Genomic DNA, 17,595 nt, shown 5'->3' on the forward strand with positions numbered 1-17,595 from the left:
CAGTCTCAAATCTCTGAAAGACTGAAACAGGTTTCCCTCAAGAATTTCACTGTATTTAGCACAGATACATCATTCCTTCAATTCTGACCAGTTTCCCAGTCCCCGCCAATGGAAAAACATCCCCACAGCATTTGGTGGGCAGCCCTCTTTTGGTAGGTTTGTAAATGGATTTAATGGTGCTCTGTGGAATATTCAAAGTTTCAGATATTTTTTTATAACCCAACCCTGATCTGTACTTCTCCACAACTTTGTCCCTGCTTGCTTAGTGGTGTTGCAGACTCTGGGGCCTTTCAGAACAGATGTATATATACTGAGATCATGTGACACTTAGATTGCACACAAGTGGACTTTATTTAATTGTGTAACTTCTGAAGGTAATTGGTTGCACCAGATATTATTTAAGGGCTTCATAGCAAAGGGGGTGAATAAATATGCACGCACTACTTTTCCGTTTTTTAAATTTTTAAAAAGTAAATTTTTCCATTTCGCTTCACCAATTTGGACTATTTTGTTTATGTCCATTTACATGACATCGAAATTAAAATCCATTTAAATTACAGGTTGTAATGCAACAAAATAAGTGCAAAGCCAAGGGGGTGAATACTTTTGCAAGGCACTGTACATGAACCATTCACTCACACATGACAGAGGGAGTTTGACATTTTGCGAGACACCTAATCTTCGCGTCATAGCGCGACAAATGTTCTTTGCAGCAGCCCATTGACGTCACCAAAACATCCCCTAAAGCCGCGAATAGAGAAACGAGCTGCTGGAGAGGTAAACAGATTCCGCTGTCATTCATTCAAACAACGCGAGCTGATATGATGGATATTCTTAGCTCCTCTGTGTGGAAATGTTGTGACAGGATACATCACCGCTAGTCATACTCTGTCTTTCGAGAATGGTCGTTGTTTACGGTCTCAGTTTTTCACATGCCAGTAATCCGGTTAGAAGAGATGTATTTTTAGAGCTGTCCACGGCTGCTAGACAACTAGCCAAGCTCGTTGCGCCGTAGGAGAGCTGCCGACCTTGACCAGATGGATATCACGAGGCTCGCTGTGGACGCGGGCGCGTTTATCAACCGAGCTGTTCAGGTGAGGGAGATGTTGAATTTAACTTCATTGATCTCCAAAGGGTCGATTTCTATGTCAATCTGATTCAATTAGATAGTAGCGGGGATGACAGCAGTGTATTTGCCTAACATATATAGCTAGTTGTCACAATATGTAATAATAACAAATAAATTGTGCTCAAGTGAACAAAGCCGCTGGTCGGCAATCGGAGATTCAGCACCATTCATATGGACAACGTCATGTTCAGCACCACGTGACAGTGGACAGCGACGGTCTCAGGAGCAGCCATTCCTCAAAGAAATAGCCTTTCATGTGATCCTTTGAAACTGCATCTACAACACACACACTCTCACACATGGATGACGTGTTGTATCTCCTCAGTATACGGAGGAAGCTCTGGGACAGGCTGAGAAGACAGAGTTGGACAGCCGGTTGGGGAGTCTCCTGGACAGAGCAGAGTCCACTAAGACCTGGACTGACAAAATCATCTCACAGACTGAGACTTTATTGCAGCCTAACCCTGGTTAGTTTGTGTGTGTGTGTGTGTGTGTGTGTGAGCTAAGGGATTTTAACCTCTAACCCCTGATCTCTGAACCCTAATCTTTTAGGAGCTCGTTTAGAGGACTTGTTGTTTAAGGGTCTGGATTGGAGCGCCCCTGAGAGGCCAACCCCTCACGAGCTGCTGAGTGAAAACATGATGGACGCTGCTCTGGAACTGGGGAGACACACACCCTACGGTACACACACACACACCCTACGGTACACACACACACCCCCTACGGTACACACATATGTACATCCTACGATACATACACACCCTACGATACACACACACCCTACAGTACACACACACACACTATGGTTAGAGACTGGACATGTGTATATATGTGTGTGTGTGTAGGTAGTACTCTGATTAAGTGTGGGGAGTTGGAGAGGCAGATCGGGTTGGCGAACAAGAAGCTGATCCAGAGTACAGACATCAACTTCCTGTCTCCTCTACGGAGGTTTACTGACCAGGAATACACAGTCATACAGGTACACACACACACACACACCACACCACAACACACACACACACTATTATAACACAAATACACTCTGACAACTGCGTGTGTGTGTTTGTGTGTGTGCGTACGTGTGTGTGTAGAATGAGCGCAGACAGCTGGTGAATAAGCGGTTAGATCTGGACATTGCGAAGGCCAGACTGAGAAAGGCACAGGAAGCAGACAGCGAGGCCCGGGTGAGAACACACATACTGCTGACCTCATACTGCTGACCTCATACTGCCCACCTCCTACTGCTGACCTCCTACTGCTGACCTCATACTGCCCACCTCATACTGCTGACCTCGTACTGCTGACCTCTACTGCTGACCTCATACTGCCCACCTCATACTGCTGACCTCCTACTGCTGACCTCCTACTGCTGACCTCATACTGCTGACCTCATACTGCCCACCTCGTACTGCTGACCTCGTACTGCTGATCTCCTACTGCTGACCTTGTACTGCTGACCTCATACTGCCCACCTCGTACTGCTGACCTCCTACTGCTGATCTCCTACTGCTGATTTCATACTGCCCACCTCGTACTGCTGACCTTGTACTGCCCACCTCATACTGCTGACCTCCTACTGCTGACCTCGTACTGCTGACCTCCTACTGCTGACCTCATACTGCCCACCTCATACTGCTGATCTCCTACTGCTGACCTTGTACTGCTGACCTCATACTGCCCACCTCGTACTGCTGACCTCGTACTGCTGACCTCATACTGCCCACCTCATACTGCTGACCTCATACTGCTGACCTCCTACTGCTGACCTCATACTGCCCACCTCATACTGCTGACCTCATACTGCCCACCTCATACTGCTGACCTCGTACTGCTGACCTCATACTGCTGACCTCATACTGCCCACCTCGTACTGCCCACCTCGTACTGCTGACCTCGTACTGCTGATCTCCTACTGCTGACCTTGTACTGCTGACCTCATACTGCCCACCTCGTACTGCTGACCTCGTACTGCTGACCTCCTACTGCTGATCTCATACTGCTGACCTCATACTGCTGACCTCATACTGCCCACCTCGTACTGCTGACCTCGTACTGCTGATCTCCTACTGCTGACCTTGTACTGCTGACCTCATACTGCCCACCTCGTACTGCTGACCTCCTACTGCTGATCTCATACTGCTGATTTCATACTGCCCACCTCGTACTGCTGACCTCGTACTGCCCACCTCATACTGCTGACCTCCTACTGCTGACCTCCTACTGCTGACCTCATACTGCCCACCTCATACTGCTGACCTCCTACTGCTGACCTCGTACTGCTGACCTCCTACTGCTGACCTCATACTGCTGACCTCATACTGCCCACCTCGTACTGCTGACCTCGTACTGCTGATCTCCTACTGCTGACCTTGTACTGCTGACCTCATACTGCCCACCTCGTACTGCTGACCTCGTACTGCTGACCTCATACTGCCCACCTCATACTGCTGACCTCATACTGCTGACCTCCTACAGCTGACCTCATACTGCCCACCTCATACTGCTGACCTCATACTGCCCACCTCATACTGCTGACCTCGTACTGCTGACCTCATACTGCTGACCTCATACTGCCCACCTCGTACTGCTGACCTCGTACTGCTGATCTCCTACTGCTGACCTTGTACTGCTGACCTCATACTGCCCACCTCATACTGCTGACCTCGTACTGCTGATCTCCTACTGCTGATCTCATACTGCTGACCTCATACTGCTGACCTCATACTGCCCACCTCGTACTGCTGACCTCGTACTGCTGACCTCGTACTGCCCACCTCATACTGCTGACCTCCTACTGCTGACCTCGTACTGCTGACCTCCTACTGCGGACTTCATACTGCCCACCTCATACTGCTGACCTCCTACTGCTGACCTCGTACTGCTGACCTCGTACTGCTGACCTCCTACTGCTGATCTCATACTGACTCACTTCCGTCATCATGAAGTGCTTTGAGAGACTAGTCAAGGACCATATCACCTCCACCCTACCTGACACCCTAGACCCACTCCAATTTGCTTACCGCCCAAATAGGTCCACAGACGATGCAATCTCAACCACACTGCACACTGCCCTAACCCACCTGGACAAGAGGAATACCTATGTGAGAATGCTGTTCATCGACTACAGCTCGGCATTCAACACCATAGTACCCTCCAAGCTCGTCATCAAGCTCGAGACCCTGGGTCTCGACCCCGCCCTGTGCAACTGGGTACTGGACTTCCTGACGGGCCGCCCCCAGGTGGTGAGGGTAGGCAACAACATCTCCTCCCCGCTGATCCTCAACACGGGGCCCCACAAGGGTGCGTTCTGAGCCCTCTCCTGTACTCCCTGTTCACCCACGACTGCGTGGCCACGCACGCCTCCAACTCAATCATCAAGTTTGCGGACGACACAACAGTGGTAGGCTTGATTACCAACAACGACGAGACGGCCTACAGGGAGGAGGTGAGGGCCCTCGGAGTGTGGTGTCAGGAAAATAACCTCACACTCAACGTCAACAAAACTAAGGAGATGATTGTGGACTTCAGGAAACAGCAGAGGGAACACCCCCCTATCCACATCGATGGAACAGTAGTGGAGAGGGTAGCAAGTTTTAAGTTCCTCGGCATACACATCACAGACAAACTGAATTGGTCCACTCACACTGACAGCGTCGTGAAGAAGGCGCAGCAGCGCCTCTTCAACCTCAGGAGGCTGAAGAAATTTGGCTTGTCACCAAAAGCACTCACAAACTTCTACAGATGCACAATCGAGAGCATCCTGGCGGGCTGTATCACCGCCTGGTACGGCAACTGCTCCGCCCTCAACCGTAAGGCTCTCCAGAGGGTAGTGAGGTGTGCACAACGCATCACCGGGGCAAACTACCTGCCCTCCAGGACACCTACACCACCCGATGTTACAGGAAGGCCATAAAGATCATCAAGGACATCAACCACCCGAACCACTGCCTGTTCACCCCGCTATCATCCAGAAGGCGAGGTCAGTACAGGTGCATCAAAGCTGGGACCGAGAGACTGAAAAACAGCTTCTATCTCAAGGCCATCAGACTGTTAAACAGCCACCACTAACATTGAGTGGCTGCTGCCAACACACTGTCATTGACACTGACCCAACTCCAGCCACTTTAATAATGGGAATTGATGGGAAATGATGTAAATATATCACTAGCCACTTTAAACAATGCTACCTTATATAATGTTACTTACCCTACATTATTCATCTCATATGCATACGTATATACTGTACTCTAGATCATCGACTGCATCCTTATGTCACTAGCCACTTTAACTATGCCACTTTGTTTACTTTGTCTACATACTCATCTCATATGTATATACTGTACTCGATACCATCTACTGTATGCTGCTCTGTACCATCACTCATTCATATATCCTTATGTACATATTCCTTATCCCCTTACACTGTGTATAACACAGTAGTTTTGGAATTGTTAGTTAGATTACTTGTTGGTTATCACTGCATTGTCGGAACTAGAAGCACAAGCATTTCGCTACACTCGCATTAACATCTGCTAACCATGTGTATGTGACAAATAAAATTTGATTTGATTTGATTTGCTGACCTCATACTGCCCACCTCGTACTGCTGACCTCGTACTGCTGACCTCGTACTGCTGACCTCATACTGCCCACCTCATACTGCCCACCTCCTACTGCCAACCTCCTACTGCCAACCTCGTACTGCCGACCTCGTACTGTTGACTTCGTACTGCTGACCTCGTACTGCTGACCACATACTGCTGACCACATACTGGTGACCACATACTGCTGACCTCTCACTGCTGACCTCTCACTGCTGACCTCTCACTGCTGACCTCATACTGCTGACCTCACACTGCTGACCTCACACTGCTGACCTCCTACTGCTAACCTCCTACTGCTGACTCCATACTGCTGACCACACACTGCTGACCTTGTACTGCTGACCTCCTACTGCTGATCTCCTACTGCTGACCTCTCACTGCTGACCTCGTACTGCTGACCTCGTACTGCTGACCCCATACTGCTGACCACACACTGCTGACCACACACTGCTGACCTCCTCATTGACGAAGGGTCAATGGTGGCTTGAAAGATTTATGCGTATTTGGATCAGGAGAGGTGTGCCTTAGGTTTCCAAGAATGTCAACAATGCATAGCATCAAAAGTCAAGTCTCATCTCTCTCTCCTCTCTCTATCTCTCTCGCCCTCTCGCTCTCTGTGTCTCTTTCTTTCTTTCTCATTCTCTCTCTCTTTCTTTCTCATTCTCTCTCGCTCTTTTTCTCATTCTCTCTCTCTCTCTCTCTCTCTCTCTCTCTCTCTCTCTCCCTTTCTCTCTCTCAGGGTCTAAATGCTAACCCATTAGGAGAGGAGTATGTAGCTCATGTCTCCTACATGTTCAGCTTCCTACGAGTCAGATGGCTGAAGGTCAGTCCTCACATATACACATGCACACTCCCACACGCTTGTTTTAACATCAGGTAGCACAGTAAGACTGGACGATATAATGAAAATGGACCAGCAGTTTTCTCATTGGTTGGTCCTGTTCCTGTCTGTTTTCTCATTGGTTAGTCCTGTTCCTGTATGTCTTCTCATTGGTTAGTCCTGTTCCTGTATGTCTTCTCATTGATTGATCCTATGTATCTCTATCCATTGCTGTCAGATGTGGGCCCAGGAAGTCTCTCAGGCAGAGATGGAGCTGAGGATCTCTCAGTGTGTGTTTGACCGACAGTCAGAGATCACCAGACTACTGCTGGAGGGAATCAACACTACACATGTATGTACCAACACGCTCGCGCACACACACACACACACATTCACATAGACTGGTATTAACACAGACACCTGCTCACTCTCTTGTTCTACCCTGTCTGTTGCAGGCTGCCCATTTGAGAAGCCTGTCTGACTTTGTAGAAGCCCAGGGTAGCTACTACGCTCAGTGTTACCAGCTCACACAGGACCTACACACCCAACTGGCCTGGTGTGTATCTGTGTGTGTGTGTGTGTGTGTGTGTGTGTGTGTGTGTGTGTGTGTGTGTGTGTGTGTGTGTGTGTGTGTGTGTGTGTGTGTTAACCACTTTTTGTTTTCTCTCATTGTAGCGCTCCCCCTCTGATCTGCTACAATAACAACGGGCACTTAGAAACTAACCAACCCTCAACAGGTAACCTGCCCTTAGCAACCATTCAGCCCCTAGCAACCAGTGACTCTGCAACAACCAACCAGGCAACTAGCCAACCCTTAACAACCACCCAGCCCTTAGCAACATGTGAGTCTTTGACAACCATCCAGGCAACTAGCCAACCCCTATCAACCAACCAGACAAACAGCCAACCCTTAGCAACCAACCAGACAGCCAATGAGTCCTCAAAAACCAACAAGTCCTCGACAACCAATAAGTCCTTGACAAACAACCAGACAAGCAGACAACTCTTAGCAACCACTGGATCCTCTACAACCAACCAGGTAACCAACTAGTTTAGATTAGTTTATTAGACAAGAATCACATATCAAGGTCAAAGACTTATTTCCATTTTGGTCTCCTAGGCTTTGTCAATCATCCAGACAAACAGCCAAGCCCTACAAACCAACCAGGCAACCAGCCAACCCCTACAAACCAACCAGGCAACCAGCCAACCCCTACAAACCAACCAGGCAACCAGCCAACCCCTACAAACCAACCAGGCAATCCGCCAACCCCTACAAACCAACCAGGCAACCAGCCAACCCCTACAAACCAACCAGGCAACCAGCCAACCCCTACAAACCAACCAGGCAACCAGCCAACCTCTGCAAACCAACCAGGCAACCAGCCAACCCCGGCAAACCAACCAGGCAACCAGCCAACCTCTAGGAACCAACCAGGCAACCAGCCAACCTCTACAAACCAACCAGGAAACCAGACAACCCCTACAAACCAACCAGGCAACAAACCAACCTCTAGCAACCAACCAGGCAACCAGCCAACCTCTACAAACCAACCAGGCAACCAGACAACCCCTACAAACCAACCCGGCAACCAGCCAACCTCTAGGAACCAACCAGGCAACCAGCCAACCCCTACAAACCAACCAGGCAACCAGCCAACCCCTACAAACCAACCAGACAACCAGCCAACCTCTAGGAACCAACCAGGCAACCAGTCAACCTCTACAAACCAACCAGGCAACTAGACAACCCCTACAAACCAACCCGGCAACCAGCCAACCTCTAGGAACCAACCAGGCAACCAGCCAATCCCTACAAACCATCCAGGCAACCAATGAGTCCCCAACAACCAATGTGTTCTCAACAACTAATGAGTCCTCGACCACCAACCAGGTAACTAACCAGCCAAACAGCCAGCCCTTAGCAACCAATGAGTCGTCAACAAACAACGAGAACTCGACAAACAACCAGGCAACCAGCCAGCCCTTGAAAACCAACCAGGCAACCAGACAACCCCTACAAACCAACCAGGCAACCAATGAGTCCCCAACAACCAATGTGTCCTCATCAACCAACCAGGCAACAAACCAACCCTTGAAAACCAACCAGGAACTCATCGAACCCTTAGCAACCAATGAGTCATCAACCACCAACCAACCCATACAAACCAACCAGGCAACAGACAGCCCTTGACAAGCAACCAGGAAACTGGTGCACTTATGCGGCTATATTGAAGCAACATACAAACCTGACTCAGTTACACCAGCTCTGTCAGGAGGAATGGGCCAAAATTCACCCAACTTATTGTGGGAAGCTTGTGGAAGGCTACCTGAAATGTTTGACCCAAGTTAAACAATTTAAAGGCAATGCTACCAAATATTAATGTAAACTTCTGACCCACTGGAAATCATTTTTAAAAGCTGAAACAAATCAGCTACTATTATTCTGACATTTCACATTCTTAAAATAAAGTGGTGACCCTAACTGACCTAAAACAGGGATTTTTTTACTAGGATTAAATGTCAGGAATGGTGAAAAACTGAGTTTAAAAGTATTTGGCTGTGTATGTAAACTAAATGTGTATGTAAACTTCCGACTTCAACTGTATCTATTGGAGCATCCATGTACTCTTTAATTGAGTTATGTATCCAGGCCTAAATGTATGTATATGGTGGTGATCTATGTGGAGGTTATCTAGATGTATATGCATGTAGGTTGCTGTATATGGTGGTGATCTATGTGAGGTTATCTAGATGTATATGCATGTAGGTTACTGTATATGCTGGTATAGATCTATATGGTTGGTATATGTCTATTTGGAGACTTAGAAATGGAGGAACACTGACAGCTGTGTTTACATTATGTATTGTGTCATCTGAAAACAGTTTGTGTGATCAAGAGAGGTGACATTTTGTTGCATATGGAATACGTGTGTGTGTGTGTGTGTGTGTGTGTGTGTGTGTGTGTGTGTGTGTGTGTGTGTGACCCTTCACCTCTATAGGGTGAGGTCATTTTCCATACGGCAACATGTCATGCTTATTCCATAGTATTAAACGTATACACACACTTACAGCCTTGAACATAGTCCCACCAGGCTAAACCGTGTAAATGTTTCCGTCTACAGATGTTTTCAATTGACCCTGCCTGACAGGACAGCTATACACACACACGCACGCACGCACGCACGACAGCTCCACCTCGATCTGCTGGTGCTGAGGTCTACGTGGTTACTCTGGGTTACTGGGACACAGAACACACACACATTAACTATTGAGGTTTGACTTCCATGTCTCTGAACCTGTCTGGGTTGTTTCAGTGACATGATGTTTTATTATTAACTCTGACCATATTAGATCATCTGGAATGATTTAGAATCATATTAAACTGATAATGAGGCTCTGGTGCAGTGTGATGTTTATCAGAGCTCTGAATCTATGGCTGCCGTGTTCCCGGTCTGAACCCTGTTCAGACTATGATGTGTGTGTGTGTGTGTGTGTGTTTTGTGTGTGCGCACACCCGCCCTCTCTCAGCTGAGGGCCTGTATCAGAGCCAATTGAGAAGTCGGAGTCTTAAATCCGTCCATGGCTGTCGGTATTCCTGGGTTTCCTGTGGCGTTCCCGGTCATAATAACTGTTTCCTGTGACTATGGAATGCTTCACCTCTCTGTCAGGGAGAGGTCTCCTGGTGAGAGGTTTTATGGATGAGCCGCATCCTGTGTGGCTGAGGAAATATGAACTCCAGATCTACGCACACACACACACACACAGCTTTACTTAGTACGCTGTTTGGGGATATTACATTTTATAGTATGCAAACTTGAAAGAAAAAAAATAGCATTTGTACAGTTAGTCAATTGTAAATACTTTTAGTAAGCTATATGTAGGTGAGAATTCTGGTTCGGTATCGGAGATCATTTACTCAACAACAGTTGCATACTTCTCACAGTCTTCTACAACATGAGCAGACCTGTGGCGAGGTGAACCTTATCTGGAAGTCCTTGGTCTTTGGTACACGTACTGCTGAGGAAGGGGGACACAGTCAGGTATGTACACACACACACACAATGCATACATTCTTATTGGCCCATGCAGGGAGACCGACAACATGACGTCACCAAAACATTCCCATCTAAAATAGTCAGTGAATCATTTTTCTGTCCGTTTCTGTCCAGAGGTGGTGTTCCGTGTGCCAGAGTTGAAGTGGAGAAAAGTAAAGAGTTGACCCCTCTCTTCTTGTCCTCTGCTGCAGGTGCCTTCACAGCACCAGTGAGAGGCGTCTACTACATCAGATTCACAGCTGCTCAACATGGGCTTGGTTACATGGGTATATCCATGTTCAAGAATGGGCAGGCGACCATGTCTAACTATCATTACAATAGCCATGGATACTGGATCCATTTATCTAATGGAGTCATTCTGGAGCTGGAGGAGGGAGACGTGGTGTACATGCGTCTCCCTGCGAGCTACAGCCTCTATGATGACACATAACATCTTCAGTGGCTTCCTGCTTTTCACTGTGTGAGAACATCAGAAATACTGTGATGGTCTCATGTGAAGAGGAGTTTGAATGTCAGGGCCTCGAGGAGCCACACATCTTGAAAAGGGGAGAAGAATCACACATCCCTTGTAAAGCTAAGATTTAAGGGTTGTCATTATGAGCCAGATTTACTAAGTGACAATACACCAGAAGCAATGCTAAATCACACACTATACTGAACTGTACACTACTGAACTGTACACTATACTGAACTGTATACTATACTGAACTGTACACTACTGAACTGTACACTACTGAACTGTATACTATACTGAACTGTACAGTACTGGAGTGTATACTATACTGAACTGTACACTATACTGAACTGTACACTACTGAACTGTACACTACTGAACTGTACACTATACTGAACTGTACACTACTGAACTGTACACTACTGAACTGTATACTATACTGAACTGTACACCTCTGGAGTGTATACTATACTGAACTGTACACTACTGAACTGTACACTACTGAACTGTACACTATACTGAACTGTATACTATACTGAACTGTACACTATACTGAACTGTATACTATACTGAACTGTACACTATACTGAACTGTACACTACTGAACTGTACACTACTGAACTATACACTACTGAACTGTACACTATACTGAACTGTACACTACTGAACTGTATACTATACTGAACTGTACACTACTGAACTGTACACTATACTGAACTGTACACTACTGAACTGTATACTATACTGAACTGTACACTACTGGAGTGTATACTATACTGAACTGTACACTATACTGAACTGTACACTACTGAACTGTACAATATACTGAACTGTACACTACTGAACTGTACACTACTGAACTGTATACTATACTGAACTGTACACTATACTGAACTGTACACTATACTGAACTGTACACTACTGAACTGTACACTATACTGAACTGTACACTACTGAACTGTACACTACTGAACTGTACACTATACTGAACTGTACACTACTGAACTGTACACTATACTGAACTGTACACTACTGAACTGTACACTATACTGAACTGTACACTACTGAACTGTATACTATACTGAACTGTACACTACTGGAGTGTATACTATACTGAACTGTACACTATACTGAACTGTACACTACTGAACTGTATACTATACTGAACTGTACACTATACTGAACTGTACACTACTGAACTGTATACTATACTGAACTGTACACTACTGAACTGTACACTACTGAACTGTACACTATATTGAACTGTACACTACTGAACTGTACACTACTGAACTGTATACCATACTGAACTGTACACTACTGGAGTGTATACTATACTGAACTGTACACTATACTGAACTGTACACTACTGAACTGTACACTATACTGAACTGTACACTACTGAACTGTGCACTATACTGAACTGTACACTACTGAACTGTACACTATACTGAACTGTACACTACTGAACTGTATACTATACTGAACTGTACACTATACTATACTGAACTGTACACTACTGAACTGTACACTATACTGAACTGTACACTACTGAACTGTATACTATACTGAACTGTACACTACTGGAGTGTATACTATACTGAACTGTACACTACTGAACTGTACACTATACTGAACTGTACACTACTGAACTGTATACTATACTGTACACAGTATACAACGTGAACAACTGTACACTATCCAATTAAGTTGTGTCCGGTTGTGTGTTCTCTATCCAACCTTCCCTTTCTCTGATCTATCCAACCGGGTGTGTCTCCAACTTCTCTGGTCTATCCAACCGGGTGTCTCCCTTTCTCTGGTCTATCCAACCGGGTGTCTCCCTTTCTCTGGTCTATCCAACCGGTGTTCCCTTTCTCTGGTCTATCCAACCGGGTGTCTCCCTTTCTCTGGTCTATCCAACCGGGTGTCTCCCTTTCTCTGGTCTATTGTCTCTGGTCTATCCAACCGGTGTCTCCCTTTCTCTGGGGGTGTCTCCCTTTCTCTGGTCTATCCAACCGGTTTCTCTCTGGTCTATCCAACCGGGTGTCTCCCTTTCTCTGGTCTATCCAACCGGGTGTCTCCTGGTCTATCCAACCGGTGTCTCCCTTTCTCTGGTCTATCCAACCGGGTGTCTCCCTTTCTCTGGTCTATCCAACCGGGTGTCTCCCTTTCTGGTCTATCCAACCGGGTGTCTCTCCTTTCTCTGGTCTATCCAACCGGTGTCTCCCTTTCTCTGGTCTATGTCTCCCTTTCTCTATCCAACCGGTCTATCCAACCGGGTGTCTCCCTTTCTCTGGTCTATCCAACCGGGTGTCTCCTTTCTCTGGTCTATCCAACCGGTGTCTCCCTTTCTCTGGTCTATCCAACCGGGTGTCTCCCTTTCTCTGGTCTATCCAACCGGGTGTCTCCCTTTCTCTGGTCTATCCAACCGGGTGTCTCCCTTTCTCTGGTCTATCCAACCGGGTGTCTCCCTTTCTCTGGTCTATCCAACCGGGTGTCTCCCTTTCTCTGGTCTATCCAACCGAGTGTCTCCCTTTCTCTGGTCTATCCAACCGGGTGTCTCCCTTTCTCTGGTCTATCCAACCGGTCTCCCTTTGGTCTATCCAACCGGGTGTCTCCTTTTCTGGTCTATCCAACCGGTCTATCCAACCGGTCTATCCAACCGAGTGTCTCCCTTTCTCTGGTCTATCCAACCGAGTGTCTCCCTTTCTCTGGTCTATCCAACCGTGTCTCCCTTTCTCTGGTCTATCCAACCGGTGTCTCCCTTTCTCTGGTCTATCCAACCGAGTGTCTCCCTTTCTCTGGTCTATCCAACCGAGTGTCTCCTTTCTCTGGTCTATCCAACTCCCTTTCTCTGGTCTAGTGTCTCCCTTTCTCTGGTCTATCCAACCGAGTGTCTCCCTTTCTCTGGTCTATCCAACCGAGTGTCTCCCTTTCTCTGGTCTATCCAACCGAGTGTCTCCCTTTCTCTGGTCTATCCAACCGGGTGTCTCCCTCTCCCCCTCTGTTTCTCTCCCCCTCTGTTTCTCTCCCCCTGTTTCTCTCTGTCTCTCTCCCCCTCCCCTCTGTCTCTCCCCCTCCCCCCCTCTGTCTCTCTCCCCCTCTGTTTCTCTCCCCCCTCTGTCTCTCTCCCCCTGTCTGTCTCCCCTCTGTTTCTCCCCCCTCTGTTTCTCTCCTGTCTCTCCCCTCTGTCTCTCCCCCTCTGTCTCTCTCCCCTCTGTCTCTCTCCCCCTGTTTCTCTCTGTTTCTCCCCTCTGTTTCTCTCCCCTCTGTTTCTCTCCCCCTCTGTCTCTCTCCCCTCTGTCTCTCTCCCCCTCTGTTTATCTCTCCCTCTGTTTCTTTCCCTGTTTCTACATGACTCGCACATCTACATGTTAACACACATCTGTCATCTGCTGGTAAATGTGTTTCCCCCAGCAATGTGATCACCTGCAGGCCAAGGGAGGAGGTAGACACTGACATATTTAGCTTTGTGTTTTGTGGCTGTTAAAGTCCCTTCTGGGATCAGCAGGTTTAACATATTTGTGTCTCAGCATCCCTCAATCTCTCCCTCTCTCTATCTGTCTCTCCCTCTCTCTATCTCACTCTCCCTCTCTCTCTCTGTCTCTTCCTCTCTCTCTCCCCCTCTCTCTCTCCCTCTCTCTCTCTCCCTCTGTCTCTCTGTCTGTCTCTCCCTCTCTGTCTCTCTTCCTCTCTCTCTTCCTCTCTCTCTCTCTCTCTCTCTCTCTCTCTCTCTCTCTCTCTCTCTCCCTCTCTCTCTCTTCCTCCTCTCTCTCTCTCTCTCTCTGTCTCTCTCTCACTCTCTTCCTCTATCTCCTCTCTCTCCCTCTGTCTCCCTCTCTCTCTCTCTCACACACTCTGTCTCTCTCTCTCTTTCGCTCTCTCCCTCTGTCTCTCTCTCTATCTCTGTCTCCCTCTCTCTCCCCCTCTGTCTCTCTCTCCCTTCTTCTCTCTCTCTCTCTCTCTCCCTTCTTCTCTCCCTCCCCCTCTCTCTCTACCTCTCTCACTCTCTCTCTCTCCCTCTCTCTCTCTTCTCTCTCTCTCTCTCTCTCCCTCACTCTCTCACTCTCTCACTCTCTGCCTCTCTCTCTCTCTCTCACTCTCTGCCTCTCTCTCTCTCTCTCTCTCTCTCTCGCTCTCTCTCTCTATGCTGTAAAAGTGCCACCAGTGGCACCACTCCACCCTGCAGATTGCCCCTCCCTCACAGTACAGGTGGTTACATGGTGGTGTAACAGGCACCCTCCACAGAAGCATTACTCACACACCTTCCCCCACTTTATCCCCCTTTTCTCTCCTCCCTCTCTCCTCCCCTTCTCCTGGTGTATAACAGTCAGCCCAGACAATTGTGGGTTCAGTCTAGTCAACTAGAGAGAGAGAGAGAGAGAGAATACAGCACAAGACCTCTGGAGTATCACTGGCAACAGGACGTTTTTTTCTGGAACAGTTTTCTTTTACATACATACACACTCGCATTCACACTTTCTTCCACACACACAGACTCGGAAGCGGCAGCATGTTGGTGAACAGGGTCTGGCATGTGGTGTGTGTGCTCTGCTGTGTGTGTGTGTCGGTGTGTGTGAACGCAGAGGAATATGAAGTGAACTACGCAGACAACTACAAAAACGAGATTACACAGGACCAACAGGACGGTACGTCTGTCTCTCACTCCTTCATTTCTTCCCTTGTTCTTCTGTCTCTCCGTTTCTCTCATTGACCTGCTCCCCCTTTTCTCTCTCTGTTTCACTTGTTCACCTGAGACCCACATTCTAGAGGTGGCTTGTATGGCTGACTGTAGATTGACAGTGTGGCGTCTGGTTCCCTCTCCCTCCAGGGGACTCCCCTGTGACTACCTGCCAGGCTACAGACCTCTCTCGCTGGAACAAACTCTTCGTGGCTCTGGAGGACTCCCACCAGAGGGATATGATGCTGATGGAAGCCCTGGAGCAACGCTGTGGAGCCCCGGGAGTCTGCCAGCAGTGCCTGCCCGCCATCGAGGCAGTTTGCCGGGGGCAGACAGAGCAGGCGCGCCCCAGGCTCCATCAAGGCCTAGTGGAGCTGAAGGAGGAGGTAACAGAGCGAGAGGGGAGGATGAATTCTTCACTACAGCAGATCAAACAGGAGGGAGCAGAAAGTTATGGGAGGATGATGGCTGTGTTACATCTTCTCCTTCAGAACAGCAAAGAGCAGAACCATAGACTACATCGATTGGAGGAGTGTAAGCTGACAGGGGAGGTGACAGAAGGGGCTGGATCTATAGGAGCCGGGCATAGAGAAGCAGAGCCAATCAGGACAGGGCATAAAGAGAATGGGTTGGGTTTGGGGGAGGGGCTTAGTAGGAGAGGTGGACCAATAGGGACAAAGCCTGGCAGTATAGGGGCGGGTCTCGGACTGGGTTTGGGCATGAAGCTGTTCTCGTCAAGCACAAAGAAACAGTTAGTGACATCATCGCCATCATCGGACCCGGGAAAGATTGAGCGGCCTCTGGTTGCTATAGCGATGGAAAAGCAGAAGGTGCAGACCCAGCTGGGCCTAATATCCTCTGTAATGAACTAAGGATGAAAAAATACATGGAGAAATTAAAGGAAGGATATCTGATGGATATTGTCCTCTATCAGGGACTGAATTAAAACTAAAATATAAACTTATTGAAATGTTGCACACTAACATATCACCTCTTTATAAATTAGTCAAGCAAAACAATCGCCTTGAAATATGTTTAGTATTCTTTTTTAATTCTGTATAATTAAAGGAAATGCTCTGTGACTCTAATTGTCTAAGTGATGAATAAAGATTTGTTAAACTTTTTAATTGGTGGAAAGAGTTCCTCCTGTCTCAAGTTATACACCCACCATCTTTACCAGGGAAAACTTGTCATCATGGACATTGTGGACAATAACAGGAGTGTCTCAGATACTGTTGACATCTCAGCTATAATCAGACACAGTTATCTTTCTCATTACTGAGTTTACACACTTTTAATGAACTGTTTAGGATTTATGACGTTTTGCCAGACTTATAACACAGCGACTGTTCTGGTGCCACAGAACTTCATTCATCTGTGTGTGTGTGTGTGTGTGTGTGTGTGTGTGTGTGTGTGTGTGTGTGTGTGTGTGTGTGTGAGTGTGTGTGTCGGTGCGTGCTGGCATGTGTGTGTCGGTGCGTGCTGGTGTGTGTGTGCTGGTGTGGTGTGTGTGTGTGAGTGTGTGTGTCGGTGCGTGCTGGCGTGTGTGTGTTGGTGCGTGCTGGCGTGTGTGTGTCGGTGCGTGCTGGTGTGTGTGTGTCGGTGCGTGCTGGCGTGTGTGTGTCGGTGCGTGCTGGTGTGTGTGTGGGTGACATGAAGAGAGTTTTCCATATAAAGTAGCACCCAGGGGGTGGGTAGGCTAGTAGGAGGAGGATGTGTGTGTCGGTGCATGCTGGTGTGTGTGTGTGGGTGACATGAAGAGAGTTTTCCGTATAAAGTAGCAGCCAGGGGGTGGGTAGGCTAGTAGGAAGAGGGTGTGTTTGGACACTGTCAGCTTTTCTCTCTCTCC

General features: G+C 47.8%; 2 protein-coding genes across 2 annotated transcripts; both read left to right on the forward strand.

Annotated features, from left to right (window-relative positions):
* Positions 1–746: 746 nt before the first annotated feature.
* Positions 747–9,950, forward strand: LOC115120731 (mucin-17-like). The gene is made up of 10 exons (XM_029649711.2): positions 747–1,094; positions 1,455–1,596; positions 1,682–1,810; positions 1,975–2,108; positions 2,221–2,313; positions 6,473–6,556; positions 6,792–6,905; positions 7,009–7,109; positions 7,229–7,592; positions 7,674–9,950. Exons 1-10 carry the CDS (start codon positions 1,038–1,040, stop codon positions 8,745–8,747), a joined length of 2,292 nt encoding a protein of 763 aa, XP_029505571.2. The 5' UTR covers positions 747–1,037; the 3' UTR covers positions 8,748–9,950.
* A 5,344-nt stretch (positions 9,951–15,294) lies between these two features.
* Positions 15,295–16,819, forward strand: LOC115124543 (uncharacterized). Its single transcript, XM_029653982.2, has 2 exons — positions 15,295–15,714; positions 15,897–16,819. The coding sequence occupies exons 1-2, from the start codon at positions 15,579–15,581 to the stop codon at positions 16,616–16,618; spliced, it is 858 nt and encodes a 285-aa protein (XP_029509842.2). The 5' UTR covers positions 15,295–15,578; the 3' UTR covers positions 16,619–16,819.
* The last annotated feature ends 776 nt before the right edge of the window (positions 16,820–17,595 follow it).

Source organism: Oncorhynchus nerka, linkage group LG2 (assembly GCF_034236695.1).
Source record: "Oncorhynchus nerka isolate Pitt River linkage group LG2, Oner_Uvic_2.0, whole genome shotgun sequence".
Classification (NCBI taxonomy): domain Eukaryota; kingdom Metazoa; phylum Chordata; class Actinopteri; order Salmoniformes; family Salmonidae; genus Oncorhynchus; species Oncorhynchus nerka.

Coding starts and splice junctions, on each gene's coding strand:
- LOC115124543 (XM_029653982.2), top strand. CDS start 15,579: ATGTTGGTGAACAGGGTCTGGCATGTGGTGTGTGTGCTCTGCTGTGTG. Junction 15,715..15,896: donor TACACAGGACCAACAGGACG/GTACGTCTGTCT, acceptor CTCTCCCTCCAG/GGGACTCCCCTGTGACTACC.
- LOC115120731 (XM_029649711.2), top strand. CDS start 1,038: ATGGATATCACGAGGCTCGCTGTGGACGCGGGCGCGTTTATCAACCGA. Junction 1,597..1,681: donor TTTATTGCAGCCTAACCCTG/GTTAGTTTGTGT, acceptor CTAATCTTTTAG/GAGCTCGTTTAGAGGACTTG. Junction 7,110..7,228: donor CTACACACCCAACTGGCCTG/GTGTGTATCTGT, acceptor CTCTCATTGTAG/CGCTCCCCCTCTGATCTGCT.